The 17425-nt window shown below is 39.3% G+C and overlaps 2 protein-coding genes across 9 annotated transcripts in view; one reads left to right on the top strand and one right to left on the bottom strand.

The window, feature by feature from the left end:
* SLC7A6 (solute carrier family 7 member 6) overlaps window positions 1-11819 on the top strand; it is a 31925-nt gene extending 20106 nt beyond the window's left edge. For all 6 annotated transcript variants that reach the window (XM_037409427.1, XM_037409421.1, XM_037409425.1 and 3 more), the window contains 5 exons: window positions 5282-5385; window positions 6508-6604; window positions 6836-6985; window positions 7702-7885; window positions 9301-11819. In XM_037409427.1, coding sequence (XP_037265324.1) covers window positions 5282-5385; window positions 6508-6604; window positions 6836-6985; window positions 7702-7885; window positions 9301-9395 — 630 coding nt within the window. In that variant the 3' untranslated portion in view covers window positions 9396-11819. The remainder of the gene's footprint in view (window positions 1-5281; window positions 5386-6507; window positions 6605-6835; window positions 6986-7701; window positions 7886-9300) is intronic.
* SLC7A6OS (solute carrier family 7 member 6 opposite strand) lies at window positions 11366-17358 on the bottom strand. 3 transcript variants are annotated; one of them, XM_037409428.1, is made up of 5 exons: window positions 17171-17358; window positions 15895-16269; window positions 13839-14036; window positions 12827-12956; window positions 11366-12375 (listed from the first exon to the last, which is right to left on the bottom strand). In XM_037409428.1, the coding sequence occupies exons 1-5, from the start codon at window positions 17327-17329 to the stop codon at window positions 12254-12256; spliced, it is 984 nt and encodes a 327-aa protein (XP_037265325.1). In that variant the 5' UTR covers window positions 17330-17358; the 3' UTR covers window positions 11366-12253. The 3 variants fall into 3 exon arrangements, with proteins under 3 accessions (XP_037265325.1, XP_037265326.1, XP_037265327.1); XM_037409429.1 differs by having other exon boundaries at window positions 13839-14033; XM_037409430.1 differs by lacking the exon at window positions 17171-17358 and adding an exon at window positions 16709-17101.
* Window positions 17359-17425: the final 67 nt, after the last annotated feature.

Genomic DNA, 17425 nt, shown 5'->3' with positions numbered 1-17425 from the left:
TACTGTGTCTCAAGAGAAAAGTCAAAGCAGAATTAATTGTACTTCCAAGATACTAGTCAGATTGCTTATATGTATTAATCTCTTTACTGCTTTTATATGATTTTCAGGAAGAATGTTACAGAACTGAGCCTGGAAGAGCTTGCATGTATGACAGGATCTTGAAATGAGCTACGTAAAGAAGCTCTGTAGATGCCTTTTAAGCCTTCCTAATAGAAACACCTCATAATCTTTGGGTATAGTTTTGTATAAGCTTCTTACTCATGTTAGACCATATTCTCTTTGTGTTTATCCATCTGATCAATACTGTTTAGTGGTTTGCCAGCCCATCAATTGCTTGCAGCTACATAAGCTCTCAGTGTAGCCTGATGTTTTTTGTGTGCCTCTTAAATGCACATTTTGTGTGCAGCTAAGTGTGATGAAGCAGTTCTTAGTTTGTGATTCATAACATAAACATGGGTCTTTCTAGTCTGTGTGTCTGAATTTCTGGGTGTGAGATAGTATCCCGTGTATATTGTTGTGGCAGCTCTTTATGCAGGGCAATTCCTGCTGCTTTTAGTTCAACCTGTTTGTATAGAACTGTTGTTTGGACAGGACAGGATAAAATAGCATTCTTGCAAACCATTCACAAGTTAACAACTGATGATCATGAGATCAAACTAACTCAAGATAAAAATAAAATGTAGTTAAACCAGTCATTCATGTCTTGAAAACCAAGCTGTAATTCAGTTTTTGACCATTCTTCTGGGAGTAATGCAACATTTTAGTCATGACAAAATAAGGGCAGTTCAGCTGATACATGGCTGGAAGCTTCTTCCTTCATTATTATTCCCTATTGATGGTTTGGGGAAAAAAACCCAAACCCATAACTAAGGGGAACAATTCCAGGTGCATGTTTTTCTGCAGTGTGTGTGTATATATTTGTGTATCCTACATGTCCAATGGATGGGAGGGCATAAAAGGTCTTTATCTGTAATTGCAAGTGCTGTATCAGCCACTGAATTCTCTTACTGTTTCCTAGCTGTTAGAAGCAGTTACAGGTCAAGTCTGGACTACAGGACTTGTCAGACTATAGCAGAGATGACAATTTAATCTCTTAATCCTTCTTGCTCTTTAGACTTTCTCAGAAGAAACCTGAGAAGAAATCCATCCCCATAGTGGTGGCTTTCTCCTGTTATGGTGGACTAAATGCTTCTGCTATAGCTGCCTCCAGGTAGGCTCCTCTGTCATCCTCCGCATACCCTTGCGAATGCTCCATTCTTTCCCCTGTTACCAGCTCATTTGTTTTTATAAATGCACTTCACTACTCCCAGAAGTAGTGGTAGTTAAAGTGGATTTGGTCAGGTGTTCAGTTCAGAGTCCAGGTCTCTGGCTCATTTGTGGAGGATCCATGATTGTACAATTGTGGTTTTAGCAGAAAGCAGCCACTAACTGTTCTCCCTCCCCTCCCTTTTTTTTTTCTCTTGGTACAGTGCACGAGGTGTATGTGCTTGAAGACTTGATTGCTTTTTGTACTTTTCTCTGCCCTTCTTTCTTATGCAAAATTAACCCTCTGACATATGCACACAGTTGAATGCTTATTGTGGCCACTTTCACTTACACTTCAGTAACACTTTCTGTAGGAAACACTGTAGAGGTCTTTCGCTTTTGTCCTTGTTCACAAGAGAGGATAGCTCAGCTTTGGAGAAGATGTTTCTTGGCATCTGTTAAAATGGGAGTGTTGAGGGATTTATAAATGTGTACTCTGAAGTATAAAAGTGTGTTTATTTGTCTGAGTAGTAATTCACCAACTTGGCTGATTTTTATGTTAGAAATGAGGGTGAAACCCTGTCAGAAAACACCTGTATAAAGGCAGGTGAGTCTGTACTTGTCATGTTAAGCTAGTTAGTATCACTAGAAAGTTTAGTGAAACTTCAGGTACCTTTCAACTTTGTTTTGCTGAAAGATCGTTTTGCAGGCAGATCTACTTGGCAAACCAAGCTGAACTTTTTAGATCATTCTCATTTAAAATACTCTTTTGCATTATCTCACATAGGAAAAAGTTAAGCTCTTGAAGTTAATGCTCTACTCTTTGCTTTGTCAGGAATCCCAGTTACAACATTAGAAGGTATGTTGGAAATGACAGTGTTTGGTAAAGGCTGTTACTAGTTTTTTCTCTTTTTTGAAGAGTCTGATTCGTACAGATCTAGGGAAATTAATTCTTTAGCCTTTGAGATGGATCAACAGCTGTTAGACATCATAGACATGATCAAGACATAGCTTTCATCCAGAATACACTGAATCTATAATATTTTAATCTGTGTATGATTTGTGGCAGTGATACCATAGCTTTGCCTTAACTCTTTGTGGTTTTTACTGCTCATACGAGGTGATAGCTGTTTTCCAGGATATGTCAAACAGCATTAGCGTGTCTTAGAAAGATTGGCTATGCATTGTAGGAGGGAAATGACCTTTGAGTTAGTCTCACATCTGGCATTCCACACTGGCCTATTGCTAGATGTTTCAAAAGGAAATGGGAAATGCTTGCAAAGAACAAATGCCAGCCTGCCTTTTAGGAGAAAAAGTTTCTCCAAATGACATATTGGCTGAATTGCATCCCGCGGCATAAGATTACATTCATATATTTTCTCTATCTTCTTTAACTTTAGCTGTTAATATTACTTATCTAAATGCTTATCCTCTAGGCAGCCTTACTAAACATCTTAATTCTCTAACATCTTGTTGAGTGGGTTCTGTATCTTAGATTATTACATATATAAAAAAAAAAATCCTCTAGCAGTTTTAAGTTTGGTGTCTTAAGTAATTTCACCTGCTGTTTGGTTTCAGAGATCAGCAGTCCAGATTTAAAGCATCCTTTAAAATATTACAACAATTGCCTATTAGAATTTTCATCTTGTCCTCATTCTTACTTGTTCTGGAGAAGTTGTCTTAATTCATTCACTGAATCATTATGAATTACATTCTGCTTTGGGAGATCAGGTTTCGCAGAGTTGCATTTAGATCCAGTAAGGATCTGAGAGAAGCACTATGGGTTCTAGTAATTATTTATTCTTGAGCAGCAGAAATCTTTTATATGCAACCATGTAAGTTACTAGTCATTTGTTCAATCAACTGAAAATGGGTAATCCACGGTATACAGAATGTATTCTTATGACACGGACTTTTGCTAAATTGATGTTCTGATTTCAGCATGAAATAAATTCATACGTGGATTAGTTCTTTTATGCTTTTCTTGTATTAATTTTTATATTTGCTGTGTGCATTTTTCCACCCCTGTGTTGAAGCTCCATTTTGAGGGAACTTATGCTGATACATATAACCTAAAAGAGCTCAGGAAGAGACGTACTTTACTAAGAATCAGGGTGACCAATGCAGTTGAAGCACTGACTGAACTTTTTGGCAAGGTTCCTATTGAAGTGATTATATGCTTTTGTATTGTCACTTAGCAGCAGGAAATCCTATCTGCCTCTGCTGAGACTCAACTAAATTACAGAAAAGGATGGAATAAATTTTGCTTTTTAGTGTAGATGATTGTATACAGCTAAGTAGAGTTGGATTCTGAACCTTAACCTGGATAATGTGCTAGACAAAGCACTTTGTCAACCGAGACAAAGAACAGGAAATTTTAGCTGGCCAAGCTTTGTCTTATGTCATTAAATTTTTCTGCATTTTATGGTCTAAAAATTGACATTATATGCAGGGCTCTGCCTCATGGAAATCAATCACTTCTGTAACAAAATAAAAGAAAAATCTGTATTAAGTCATTTAGGCTTTTTTGACCTAGAAAAACATTCAGAAAACAGATCATAATTTGCTGCTCTTGGTGATCTTGTTCCTGGAATAACTAAATCAAAATTTGACTACTGTTAAATCCAGGTAACTTTTTACTCCACAAACAAAAGCCAGTTCTGAATGTTAATCCACTTTGACTGAACTCCTTGGCTTTTAAATGTTACTATGAAGACCAGTAGTTTAAAGGGAAGGTCAATGAGGAAGTGTTTCAAAATACTAAATTATTAAAAACTGAAGAAATTTTTTGTAATAGAAGAGACAAACTTGCAGAAAGCTGAGCATGGGTATGCTTTTTGTGTCTGAGGATCTTGAAATTGATAAAGCATGAGAGAGCTAAGAAAGTGGTTTAGAGAAGGGTTCATAAAAAGGCTTAGATTACTGCTACCTGCTGAGGTGTAAAATGTTCTAATACAGCATATTTGGGGTTTGTTTAAGTACCACTTATAAGTATGTACCTTTCTGTTTGTTCATACTGTATAATGTAGACATGATCTTTTGGTGACTATGACTGTTAGTTTGCTTCTGTAAAAGAAATCATGGAAGGCTTCATCAGATAGGAAGGCTTCCACCCGTGTCCTCTGAACACTGCTTGAGCAGATTTCTGCTTAACTGCAAACATGCTAATGTTCAGACACATACAATGTGCAGACCACAGTGGGATATAGAATAGCTGGTAGTCTTCATGTATTAAATTTCTTGATTTTTCAAACTTTTTGTCTGATACTCTACATTTCTCCCTTTTTTTCTTCATCCAGGAGCCTGAACAGAATTGACCAGGGCAGTATTTTGCAAATTACTACCCATTTTCATTATAGGTCAGAGATCATTGGCAACTGATGACTTACCACTTGCTGTGAAACTTTGACGCTTCTGGCTTTTTGGTTTTCAGGGGAAGTCACCACAGTTGGCCTGCAGTATGGTCTAGCAACATTAACAAATGACTGCTACTAAGTTATTTGCTCTGTCATTTGCCATGTTGTGAGAGTAGAGCCCAGAGGCCCTGCTGGTGGAGCCACAGGAAAAGAAGATACTGCTTAGGAAGCTGAACAAAGAAAATAAAATAGATTTCTAGAATAGTGTACATAAACAGTGAGTGTGATGGTGGCTATGTTTATCATCTGCAATATGGCAGTTCTCTTTTTGGATAATTAATATTTTTTTCCTTTATTTTCTAGTCACTGTGTTCCACTTGAGTTCTGTAGTTCAGTTAGATAATAAAATATATTAGGATTGGCAAGATAATTCTAAAAACATTTTGTTTTCCTTTGTGAGCAGAAAATGTGAGTTCAGGTGCTTGGTTAAAGAAGCTTGTGCTTATTTAGAAGCCATAAATAAAGAAAAAAGCTGTGTGTTTTTGTGCTGCATTATGGATTGTCCTTACTATATGACCATTTTTCCATACAAACTTAGTACAAAAGCTGTGATGTCATTGTTTTATGTATGCTTTGTTTTAGATATTTTCATGTTTCCTTTTTCTTCTCCCTTTCATCAGACATTTGCTGACCAGGTATTTGGTATCTTCAGCTGGACAATTCCCATTGCTGTAGCCTTTTCTTGTTTTGGTGGACTTAATGCTTCAATTCTAGCATCATCAAGGTAGCGCATTGCTTTCTGTTTGATAAATATCCATAAGTAATTTTACATACTACTGTTACACTCATTTATTATGAGAATGGCAAAAATACTTCCGTAACTGAACCTAGAATGAATAATCACAATAAAAACCTAAATAAACTCTGTGTGTGTGTACATGCACCCTGAACACTGCCTTACTTCCCCAAAGTGCTCCTAGCTGTATGCAGAGTACAATTACAGATCAAATGAATGTTGTGTGTATGGTGAGTCCTCAGGCCTTCTGATTATTTGGATTGAGCTATCTTCCATTTTACTTGATAAAATAGTTCTAGCAAGTTCTTGTTTTCAAATGCATGTACTTGAAACTTACTGACTTTTTAAAATCAGTATAATTAAGGTTTTTTCCAAGTAAAAAGTTTTACAAGTTGCTACTGCTATTAAGCTGCAGTCCAAAAGCTTAGGATAGTATAGAAGTATATACAGTACAGAAGCTTTCCTCTGAGCACTGATTAGGGATGTGAACAGTGAAAGTTTTAAATGGATTTACTCAGGCATTTGAAGATCTTTCCTATCCATTGAATGTATGTGCAGTGCCTCTGAGAACAGATATGGACATGGTCTGGTGAAGTAGTCTATATAGAACAAGTTGCAGCTGATAATAAAATGATGTGTCTGTGTGTTCTTTGAGTATGTGGTCCAGTGACCTTTTTAGACACCTGGTTGGCAGCTCTTCCGGTTGGCATCGAAAACTATTCTGCTACGAGCTAGAATGTTTTCAGTGCTAGCTTTTAGAATATTTTGAAACAATAGAAATTTATTTCCATTACTGTAGATGTTTTCTATTATACCTGTAGGATTGTTGTTTTTTTTTCAAAAATTGCCATTAACAGCATGTTCCTAAAAGCTTATATAGCTTTTAATGGTTGTTGTACAGTACATCTTTACAAGAAGGGTTGAATCCATGTTCCTGTTCAAAGGATGGAAATTGTGGTGTAAAATAAAGTGTGTTTAAAAAAACCCAAAAACCAAAAAGTGGTGTAAATACTTATTTTGACTGGCATTTTTCTTTGATTTTCTGTAATACATTCTGTCTCACCTATGGCCTCAACATCTGTTTTCTGACTTTTCCCCCCCCCCCCCCAGGCTATTTTTTGTAGGATCTCGAGAAGGTCACCTTCCTGACCTGTTGTCTATGATCCATATAAGGAGGTTCACACCTGTGCCAGCACTGCTTTTCAATGTAAGTTATTACTGCTTTTCAGCTGTTCAGATGTGACTATATGTATTAAAAAATCACATGAGAGAACTTCCGATTTACCGTCATCGAGGTGGTTTCTGAGAGAGTTACTCTTTGAGGCATAAAATTATGCCAGACACCAAGGATATAAGGTGTAACTTTAAGGCAAAAAGCAGCAAACCCAGTAAGTTTCAAACTTCTGTTGTTCATCTCACTCTTCTTCTTTTCTGACAGTGTGCTATGACCCTTATTTACCTGGCTGTGGAAGATGTCTTCAAGCTTATTAATTATTTCAGTTTCAGTTACTGGTTTTTTGTTGGTCTGTCTATTGCTGGGCAATTATATCTACGTTGGAAGGAACCAGATCGACCCAGGCCCCTTAAGGTAATATTTACTTATTACAGAAGTGTTTAAAATCCTTGTCTTCCACATAATGTAAAAGTGCTGCCTAAAATCTGGACCATAAAGCTATGTCTGAAGATTACTAGTTGATAAGGACATAAAACATGGCTTCCATTTTATGTTGTACCATTAAATCTAGCTTGTCTGCTAGATAAGAGTAAGTGATTGCTGTAATAATACACTCTTTTATTGTACGTTAGCTCAATCAGTGTCTCTCCTCTCCATCAGCTGGAGAATGTCTCAATAAGCTACATAGTAGTTAGCCTTTTCTCTTGGATTAGAAATCTCTAGTTAGGAATGCTTAAGTTAATTAATTCTGTCAGTATGGATCACATTTAGCTCTGATGGTGTTTCAGTGCAGTATCTGATCGTTTTATCATGTTCTCATACTTTAAATAGATAACTCTACACAAAAAACCACATTGTTTCCTGAGTTATACTGGATTCATGCTACTGTACAGTTCTTTCAACGCAGCAGAGTTACCATACTTGATTACTTTTGTAGTTTTTAGCAGCCGTTCTATTCAAGAATTATTCTGCAATTTGTTTATGGTTCTAAATACTCAGATGTATAAGAGGAAGAGCAGGTAATTTCACAAAGTGGGCTTGAGTGGGCCAAGTCTGTAACTCACCAGAATGTTTGTAACTGTAGACAACAAATATTTCAATAACATTCTGTTCTGATTTTCTGTCTCCAGCTGAGTGTGGCTTTCCCAATAATATTCTGCATATGCACAGTATTTCTGGTGGTAGTGCCACTCTATAGTGACACTATAAATTCCTTGATTGGAATTGCCATTGCTTTATCTGGAATTCCAGTCTTTTTCTTGGGAGTCTATTTGCCTGCATCAAGGAGACCTCGGTTTATCAACAAAATTTTAGGTAAGTTTCTTTGTAGATGGAGATGCTGTTAGGAAAATTGAGTAAGTGAATCTCAGTTGATGAAAAGGGCTGTGGTCAGCCGTCCCCAGGCAGCAGTACAGTACCCACAGAGCCACTTGCACCCCCTAGCAGGATGAGGGAGAGAATAGGAAGAACAAAGGTGAGAAGAGTTGTTGGTCAAGATAAAGACAGTTTAATAAGTAAAGGAGAGAGGGGCGGAAAACCCTGCTGCTGCAAAGGCCATCAGTGACCACTTCCCACAAGCACACCACTGTGCAGCCAGTGTCTCCAAGCAACAGCCACCTTTGAAGACACGCTCCCACATGCATTTCTTCCTCTACCTGTTTTTATTATATGGCATGAAATACCCCTTTGCCTAGTTTGGGTCAGGTGTTCTGGCCATGTCCTGTCCGAACTTTCTGCCCATCCCCATCCTGCTGATTGCAGGGACCAGGGACAGCAGAGTGGGAGGTAAAAAAAAAACCAAACAAAACCGCAACCCTGATACTGTGCAAACACTGTAGCCAAAACATCGGTGTGTTACCAACACTGTTTGAGCTGCAAACCCAGAACGCAGCACCAGATGGACTGCTGTGGAAATAACTGCATCCCAGCCAGACCCATTAAAGAGGTGTACTGGTTTTATATATGTGTTTACACCCAGATTTTTTTTACTGTGTGTTTAAAAGACCATCCACTTCCTACAGGCTTTGTCTTGTAGTTCTTATACATTTTATACATTTTTATGTGTTTTTTCTCAATGAGGCATATGAAAAGTCTTTTTCATAAGCAAGGTTGATGACTGTAAAAGGACTGGACATTCTTGGTAATGCAAGCTAACTGTCTGTGGATTCAGTCATTTGAAGATACGTAGCTTTTATGTCAGTCACAGATGGAATTTTTCCTTCTGTTGAATTGCTGCAGTTAAATTATAAATTTTTCTCCAGCAGTTGTCATTGTTACTATGTAAGAAAACCACATAGTTTGTTTATAGCATAAAGTTTAAGGTTTATGGTGTAATCTTAGAATGCTACAGGATGTGGTACTGCAGTAGCTAGTGAATATGTAAATACTCAGTAACCTGTTCACTTTCCTGTGCGCTGTTTGTCTTAATTTTTTTTATTCTGCCAATTTTACACTCTTAATTATAGAGAAAAAATATTTTACTTCAGTTACTTGGCAGGGTGCCTAAGAAGAAAACCACCTTAGGCTATCAAAAGAACAGTTCTAAACATCTGTTTAAAAAAAAATGAGTGGAAGACACTTTTTGTATTAGCTTTTATTGTTTGCTTCCCCTTAAGAGAAGTTAGGCAACATTCTTGATAACTAACTTTCATTAGTGAGATACATGTTGTGTGATTAAGAGTTGAGATAAATGACTGTTCTTCTGATTTATCTTCCAATTTCCTATGCAGGTGCAGTCACACGAAACATGCAGCTGCTCTGTTACTGTGTTTTAACGGAGATGGACACAGATGAAGAAAAGAAGTTAGAAACCAAATCCAACTAAAATTTCAAAGCCATTACAAGAAACAGGAGGGAGGATAAAGCGATTACGACAACATAAGGGAAGAGATGGAACTGGAAAAAATGGGAAAACTGTTTCCAGTGGTCTTTCAGAAACACTGAAAATGTACTTACTTGCTGTTGGATTCCCACATAGATAGTGTCCTTGTGTCACCCTCCTAAACTGTGGCATATTTTCAGGGCATTTTCCTTGGATAATGATTACCTATTCATTTCAGGCCCCACGTGCTATGCGTCAATACTGTTCCTTCTTCAGAATTGGTATTAAAATGGTAAGAGCTAATGGATCAAACTAGATTTCTGCAGAACCAGGTGGTGAAGTAATGCATTTTTAAGTTAGACTGAAAACCACACTGACTCAAAAGACCAAAAGTCATTTCCAGCTTAATTCTGATGGATGTTTGCATGAAATGATTTGCTGTGCTATCAGAGGACAACTGGTCACAACAAACTACCTAATTTGTCATTATTAGCAGAAAAATTAATAAAGTTGTGCTACATTATTTAAAGACTGAGCCAACCTTTCTCCCTTGAAAGTATTTTATTCTATACACTGTGTGGAAATGGGGTATCTGACTGTGGCAAGGATTTAATCAAAGCAGCACCCTGGCACTAAAGATGCCATAAAAAAATATATGATGATGATTCTTTCCTGTTAGCTTGTTAGTACTTGGTCAACTCCTGATAGGCTTTATGAAACTTCCAGAATTAAAATGTTCAGTTTGAAGCTTGTAGGCGTTTGTTTCTGAACTGTTTCAGGGAACACACATTAGCAGTGTTACCTCAGCAGTCAGAAAATTTCCTTTCTAGATTTCAGTGCTGTCCACTAGAAAATGACCATCCAAAACCTCACAGAACAAACCACCTTTTTTCTTCTATAGCAGAAGTTCTGTGGCAGCAACTATATCTTGAAAGCTAAGTAGCAGGGAGAGAAAATAGGAAAACAGCAATAGAAAGTATTGCAATCAAGACTGATGCTAATTAGCAGTAGCTGTAATTTCAAAGCTGTAAGCCTAACATCAGGACACTGATACTGAATCTTGGTGCGGCAAAAGGTAACATGAAGCCAGACCGTTTGGCTAATGAAGTGAGATACATTTCAAAAACATACCTCGAATTTTTATCTTCATTCAGGGTGTTTATCTCAGTTGACCTGAGTTTCTCCTTGTGTGCAGCAGATCTTGCAGTCACAAGGTGTCGGCTGAAGCAATGCGCGCTGCACCACACTTGCGTCAGCCACCTGAATAATATGGAGAATATTTGGATTCTTGCACCGACTCCCTGACCACGGTTATCTTAAAAAAAAAAAAAAAAAAAGCTACAGAAAATGGCAAATGGTAGTCAATTGTGAAGACTAACAAAATGGAGTCTCGGGCTACCTTTATGAAGCAGCATGTGGATTTAAGATAGTTAAATTCTAGCTAGGGAATATTGCACATAGTTGGCAGGTAAACATGTAGGGTCTTTTCTGTATTTAATGAAAACTAGCATTTAGTTATTATAATACAGCTTTTTAATCTAGCATATGATCAGAAGGAATTCGGTGTCCAAGTTGAGACCTCTGTCCAGTGGGCAAGCATAGCTTTTAACGGGGTAGGGTTGTGGCATAGGTCAACGGCCCTATTAACCCTTCTGTGAAACAAAGGAAAAAAATATTTTGCCTCCAGTGCCTTGGCACCACCAGCCAGAACTGACTGACATAAAGTCACTACTGCAACCTACAGCTCATGAAATATGCTCATCTAATACTCTATTAGTTTGGTTTTTGGTTGGGTTTTTTTTTGTTTTTGGTTTTGTTTTTTTTTTTTACAGACTCAAGTAGGAGTGTTGAAATACTTTGTGTGTCCAAACAGGTAAGATTAAGCTGTTTTAAAGATGCATGAATGCAAGTTAAAATGCTGCCATGGCTTCACCTGAACCAACTCCTATGATCTTTAAATGAGTAGAGAAAACTTAGTCAAAAATTCTTTATTTACAAGTTAAATGCACATACATTGTTCTACTCCAATAGTAAAATTATTGGGGAGAGATCCCACAATAAAATGGACAGGAACAAGGCATTTCATATGCTCAAACAATTCTAAAGAAAGTAACTTGAAACAAATTACTTGAAAGTAACTTAAGAACAAATACAGTAGAAAGCACTAGGACAGAGTCCCTTTTTCCATGACTTCCACCTGCCGTCACAGCAGACATGCTGATCTTCTTGTGGAACCTGACACGTAAGTCAGGACCAAAGGGCTGCTGCCAACAGTACCTCCATACAGAATAGTCCAGGTACAAGTGCTTGGGCATGCAGCACTGGGGGGGGGCGGGGGGGGGGGCGGGGGGAAATCCTTCAGAACTTCAGCATCACAGAACAGGCAGAAAAATCTTTTAAAGCATGTATTATCTTTTGCTTAGAACAAAAAAAATTGTGTTGTCAAGTGGCCATATTAACACCCATCTGTTTAATACCTACCAGCTGAAGTTGGCAGCTCAGATAGTAAAAGCTTTTAGCATTTACTGGAATCCCAGTCTCGTATCTAATGCTCAAGCCCAGTCAGTAAGCATTATGGTGAACCATGCTAGTCACCAACTTAGAAAGCCAGACAGGCAAAAAATTTAGCTTAAAGCTCATCCACGTAAAGATTAGTTTCCTACTGTCCCAATGCGCATAGCTTTTACTGGAAAGTGGTTTTCCAGGATTGTTTTGTGGTTTGGTGGTTTTTGGTGTTTAGGGTTGGGGTTTTTTGTTCAACATGCTTAAGAACAGCCATCAGCAGCTGTCTGGATTTTCAGTTCTACTGCAACAGTAGAATTTCTTCTTTGTTATGCATTTCATCTTCAAGAAAAGGGCTGTTAGTCAGAATCCAGATCCTGGATGTCATCATATCCAAATTCCTGTAGAACCTCCTGTCGATATTTGTTCCATGTTCTTCTCCTGTAACATTGGTCCTCGTCACTGAAGCTCTCTTCAGACTCTGAAGAAAGAGCATCAACACTTGTAGATTATCTCTTCTTTTTAAACTATTAATCAGACTATTTTAAGATTCTTGAGTAACTAACAAGCACAAAGTCTGAACCATGTCTGTATTAGGTGAGGTTTGGAATTAAATACCTGGTTGGGGAGTTAAAAAAGCTGAGGCAGGGTTCCACAAGAATGTGGAACCAAGTCATCTATCGTTCTAAAAGCAAGCAATCCTTTGCAACTGCAGCAGCGTGGAGTTCTTAATTCTGACTTTGCAGAAACACTAAGATAGGTCCTTTGTAGTGCCAAGAAAGATGATCCTTCTCAAAACAAATTTAACCAGTTATACGAGCAGAATACTACCCCAGCAGTGCTCCGTTAGTTGCTTTTTTAGAGATAGTATGTAAAAAGGATGGGATTTATATGCACAGCATGAAAGCAAACAGTGTTTACGACAGGCATACCTTTTTCTCCATCACCATCTTCCTCAGGTAAGAATTCATCTTCATCAGGATAATCATTACGCCAGTTATTTTCATCATTTTCATCATCTTCGTCTTCATACACTTCCCCTGGAACATGCTCATCGTCTACCTGCATGTCAACACACAACATACCATTCACTATAAATACAGACACGCGGCATTAACCAGTTTTTCATCCACCTATGCAATACTATACAGATCATAAAGAGCCCAGAGATACTTATCTACTGCACACATAAGTAATTCTGCAGTTGCAATGAAGCATGCTGCAGAAAAATTTGTCAGTATATTCGCCATAACATAGCAATCTGCTTTACATGAAAAATCAGTTAAGTCATGCATTGACATGTTCCACTTCACCATTTAAATGCTAAAGTTAATGTCTAAATTAATCCTACTCACTTCAGCAGTAATGTAATAGATCAACGAAAAGAAAAGAGTAGCTTCAGGTTCCCGATAGGCGAATCTATTGATCACAGTATCTATATGATAAAAGACTAAAGCTTACATTTAACATCTTAACTCCACAGTCACTGAAAGACAACTCTAATCTTAATAAGAGATATTTTTTTGTAATAAAGTCCTCAAACACTGGAAAAGTTGTCCCCTCCCCTTGTTTGTTTTTTCACTCAACCATATTTAAAACTACATTTTAATCGCTGCCTCCTAATCACAAATGAGACATGAATTACTTAAGTAATGAACATTTGCATTCAGAATTGATTTTGCAATTTGAAGCCAGACAAATTCTTTTGAGTACCTGAGCACTATCCCTTCACTTTTCATTGTTACACCATCATTTGCTTGAATCAACAGTAACCTGCAGGAACAGGTTCTGGCAGTTACAAAAAGCCCAACACAAAAGTCACTGACCGTATGTGTAGTGTCTCAAAGCATCTTTCTTGGCATGGCAACTTTTAATGATAGGACTTTAAGCATGTTCATTTGTGACCTTGCTATTTAAGGAAGGCCTGTTTTCCCACATCCTTACCAGTTCATAGTCTTCTCTATAGGGCTGTACAGAAAGAATATTTTGGATCCAACCAGGGGCTGATGTTTCCATGCAGTAGATGTCATAAACATACTCATCTTCTTTCTCGTGATGTTCTTTTTTACGATCTTCAGAAAGATTTAAACGCTCACGGATCATCTCTACTGCATTGCAAAGAATCACATCTGGATCAGTCTTCTGAGAAAAAATAAAAAAAAAATATGCATATTTCCACTGAAGCCGTGTACACAAAGTCTTCTGTTACAGCCAACAGTTTTCTTTGTAAACAGTAGCCAACAGCTAGTTACGGATGACATTCTGAAATCTTAAACCAAAACACTTTTCTACTAGAATGCTGATATTTAGAACATTAGCAATCTAGAACAGAGACACCAAAGAATTTTCCAGTTACTGTAGTACTATTCATCCATACCTTGTTTCAGATAATAGGAGAAAACTTCTGGGACAAGTTCATTAGAAGGTACTGGAGGGGATATGACTAATCCCATAGAACTGTTCATCTGTTTCAGATGACATGTTGGTTGAAAAAACAAGTTTTTAGACAGCTAGTGCTTTGCAGAGCAGTACACTTGCAGCACTGCAGGAAAGATGTGCATACAGCAGCACAGATACTATGCAAGCAGACTGCAGTACACGAAGTGTGCAATGAAAATGGCGCAGATTAACAGCAAAAGGCTGACAGGCCTTACAAATAGGCTTTTCATATCCTCGCTTAAACATTAACACGGAAGAAATTTTTTCATAGTTTCTCCTTCCTAATAAATTACTTGCAATGTGACCTTTACTTGAAAGGTCTACACAGGCAGATTTTTGTTGCCAGTTTTTCTCTGCTAGTGCTTTTCAGACTTACCTTGTCCAATCCACAGTGGTGTCTCCTGAACTACTTAAGTAATTCTGAGGAACAGCTACAGACCAGCCTTTCATTCATGTCTAAATACGTATAGAATGAAAAAGAAAGCTTACTTCTTTCAACCCTTACTGTTAGCTCTAAAAAAGTTGAAAATTCTGATGCTACCTCAGTTTCATTTTTGGTTTTCTAATCAGCAGTGTGATAGACAACAATTAACTAACGGATCTCAAATGCCTGTTTGAACTACTTGCTTAATAGAAAGCAAGAGCTCGTACTAAAGTCTGATGGCAAAGCCCTGAAATAACCTGTAAGAAACGCTGAAGGATGACAGCAGGCTGGGCTCTTGCTCATCCAGGCATATTTTTTAACGCTAAGCAAGTTTTCCTCAGAGCTGTTATGGGCTGTGTAAGTAAAGCATTCACATGCACTTGCATGCACAGAAGGAACTACTAAAGAAAGTGTACACAGCCCTCTTACCTTCTTTTCCATATGGTTATGAGTTTCTAATACAAAATCTTCTTAACACTGTATACAGGGCAACCCTACACAGAAGGCAGAACTTCTGCATACTTAAAACCACGCTAGCTATCAGACAAATACTCCTCCAACTGAAAACATACCTAACTCATAATACCAATGAAAACAGGATATAGGGGCTTAAGCAACCTGTCAAACACCTAGAGTTCTGCTAAAAACAAAATATACAATGAAACCTTATATTGGAATTATAAGGAGGCTCAGAAGTCTTTCGCTTGAGTGAATCTTGCCTACAAGTGACATTCCGAGGCATCTGGGTAGATGAGAAGACACTGAATTAAATTTTTTGTTTTCTAGGTAGCCAGAAGTTAATAAAAAAAAAATCTCAAGAGGTCCACCTGACAGATGAACATGAGAATTTATACATCAGAACAGGGTACAGGCGGGGGGGGCAGGGAAAGGTGGTACAAGCCCTTCCTGTAGCAGTCAGCTCCACACAGCTGTCTGTCTCAATGTTAGCACTTCAAGATCCCCATGAAAGTTACTCCCTGTACAATATTCTGACTTGCAAATATTCAGTTAAAGCTCCTGTTAAACAGTGGAATACTTACAATGCAAAAAAACCTTCCACAGCAGTCAGTCTGCCCACATGTACCAGTCAACAGTGATACCAAAGCACTTCAAGCATACCTAAGTTCGTTTGCTGACCTGTGGGTTTGCAGCAGTTACACTGGACTCTCCTACCACCTCCTCCTCTTGTACAATATCAAACAACTGGAATTTTCCACAGCAGTCCGAACTCTTATGAACAGCACTGTTCTCCTCCTGCGAAGCATCTTCTGTCGCTTCAGAGTCTGATCTGTCACCATCAATTGATGTCTCGCCATTTATGACAGGTGCAACTGTTTCAGTACAGTTAGGTCGATTGCTGGCTATTACACGATAACGGTTTTCCTTCCTTTTTGCTTGCTTGGAAGAACGGAGGTCCTGAATGATTCGCTGAGTGCTTCCTAAAGAAGGTCGCAGACTTTGAGCTTTGTTTCGAGTGATTGCTTCTTGAATGTATTTCTGAACTGGTTCATTCTGGGTAGAGGAACGAAATTGAAGAAGAATATAATTATGTCATCAACACAGTAAGTCATACTACTTCCTTGAAGTGACTAATAACTACTACTATAGGTGTCTCCTATTTGAGGACTGCAGTACCAATGTTCCTAACATTAAAGTAATTTTTACTACTGCTTTAAGCAACACAACTATCAACATTCTCTCGATAAGGGGGGGGGGGGGAGGGAAAGTGTAAGGTGTTTGTAAATTGTAAGACTTCCAGTTTGATTTTCAAAGAATATGCTTTGTGGTACAGAATAACCCTCCAAACACATACCTTTGGAAGACTGCAATAGTCCTAAATTTAAGGCATAATACCCCTTACAGTCTCTGTAAAGACCAGTTCCCAAGACACCTGTTTTATTTGATATAAAAGGCTGTACAGTGGAAGCCTTTTAGGGCTGAGATTTAGCACCTCAAACAGCAGAAATTCAGGCTTCATTTATCGACTGTTCTGCAGGCAGTAGGTGGAGAACAATCTGTACAGACAAGTCAGTGCTGGACACAGCTCGTCACGGTGGTCGCTCTGTGCTACCTTGCTCCAAGTGCCGGTGTGCTCCTGCAGCAGGGGAGGGAGTGCTGCTTGCCCCTGGCCACCAGAACAGGCCGGCTGCCAGATGCTGCTGTCCGGGCTACCAGCCAGAGCAGCGCAGCCACGAGGGATGCCGAAAAAAACGGCGTAGAGCTACACTGTCAACCCAGAGAGCGCGTGCTGCTTTCAAACGCCCCTTCAGCTGTATAAAGAACTGACCCGGCAGGATCCAACCGCCGCGGCCCGCCTGACCGACACCAGCCCCGGCCCGCAGCTGCCCGCCTGACCGGTTCCGCCCCGGCCCGCCCCGGCCTACACCGGCCCCTGCCCGCAGCGGCCCAGCACCTTGGAGGACACGGTCGCCACCAGCTTGAAGAGGCTCCTCTCCACCGGCTGGGCACCGCCGCGCTCCGTGCGCAGCCGTTTGCAGGCGAGCAGCAGCGTCTCGGCCGGCTCCGTCCCGCCGCGCTTCCGCTTGACGCGCAGCACCGCCGACCGCTCCATGGCGCCGCGCGGAGCGGAGGCAAGGGGCGGGCGCGGCCCCGCCCCCCGCGCGGTGCATGCCGGGCAGGCGGCGGGGCGCGTGCTGCGAGGCGGCCG

This window comes from Falco rusticolus, chromosome 15, assembly GCF_015220075.1.
Source record: "Falco rusticolus isolate bFalRus1 chromosome 15, bFalRus1.pri, whole genome shotgun sequence".
Classification (NCBI taxonomy): Eukaryota; Metazoa; Chordata; class Aves; order Falconiformes; family Falconidae; genus Falco; species Falco rusticolus.
Note: the sequence above shows the minus strand (reverse complement) of the source record. Positions and strands in the feature narration are given on the sequence as shown.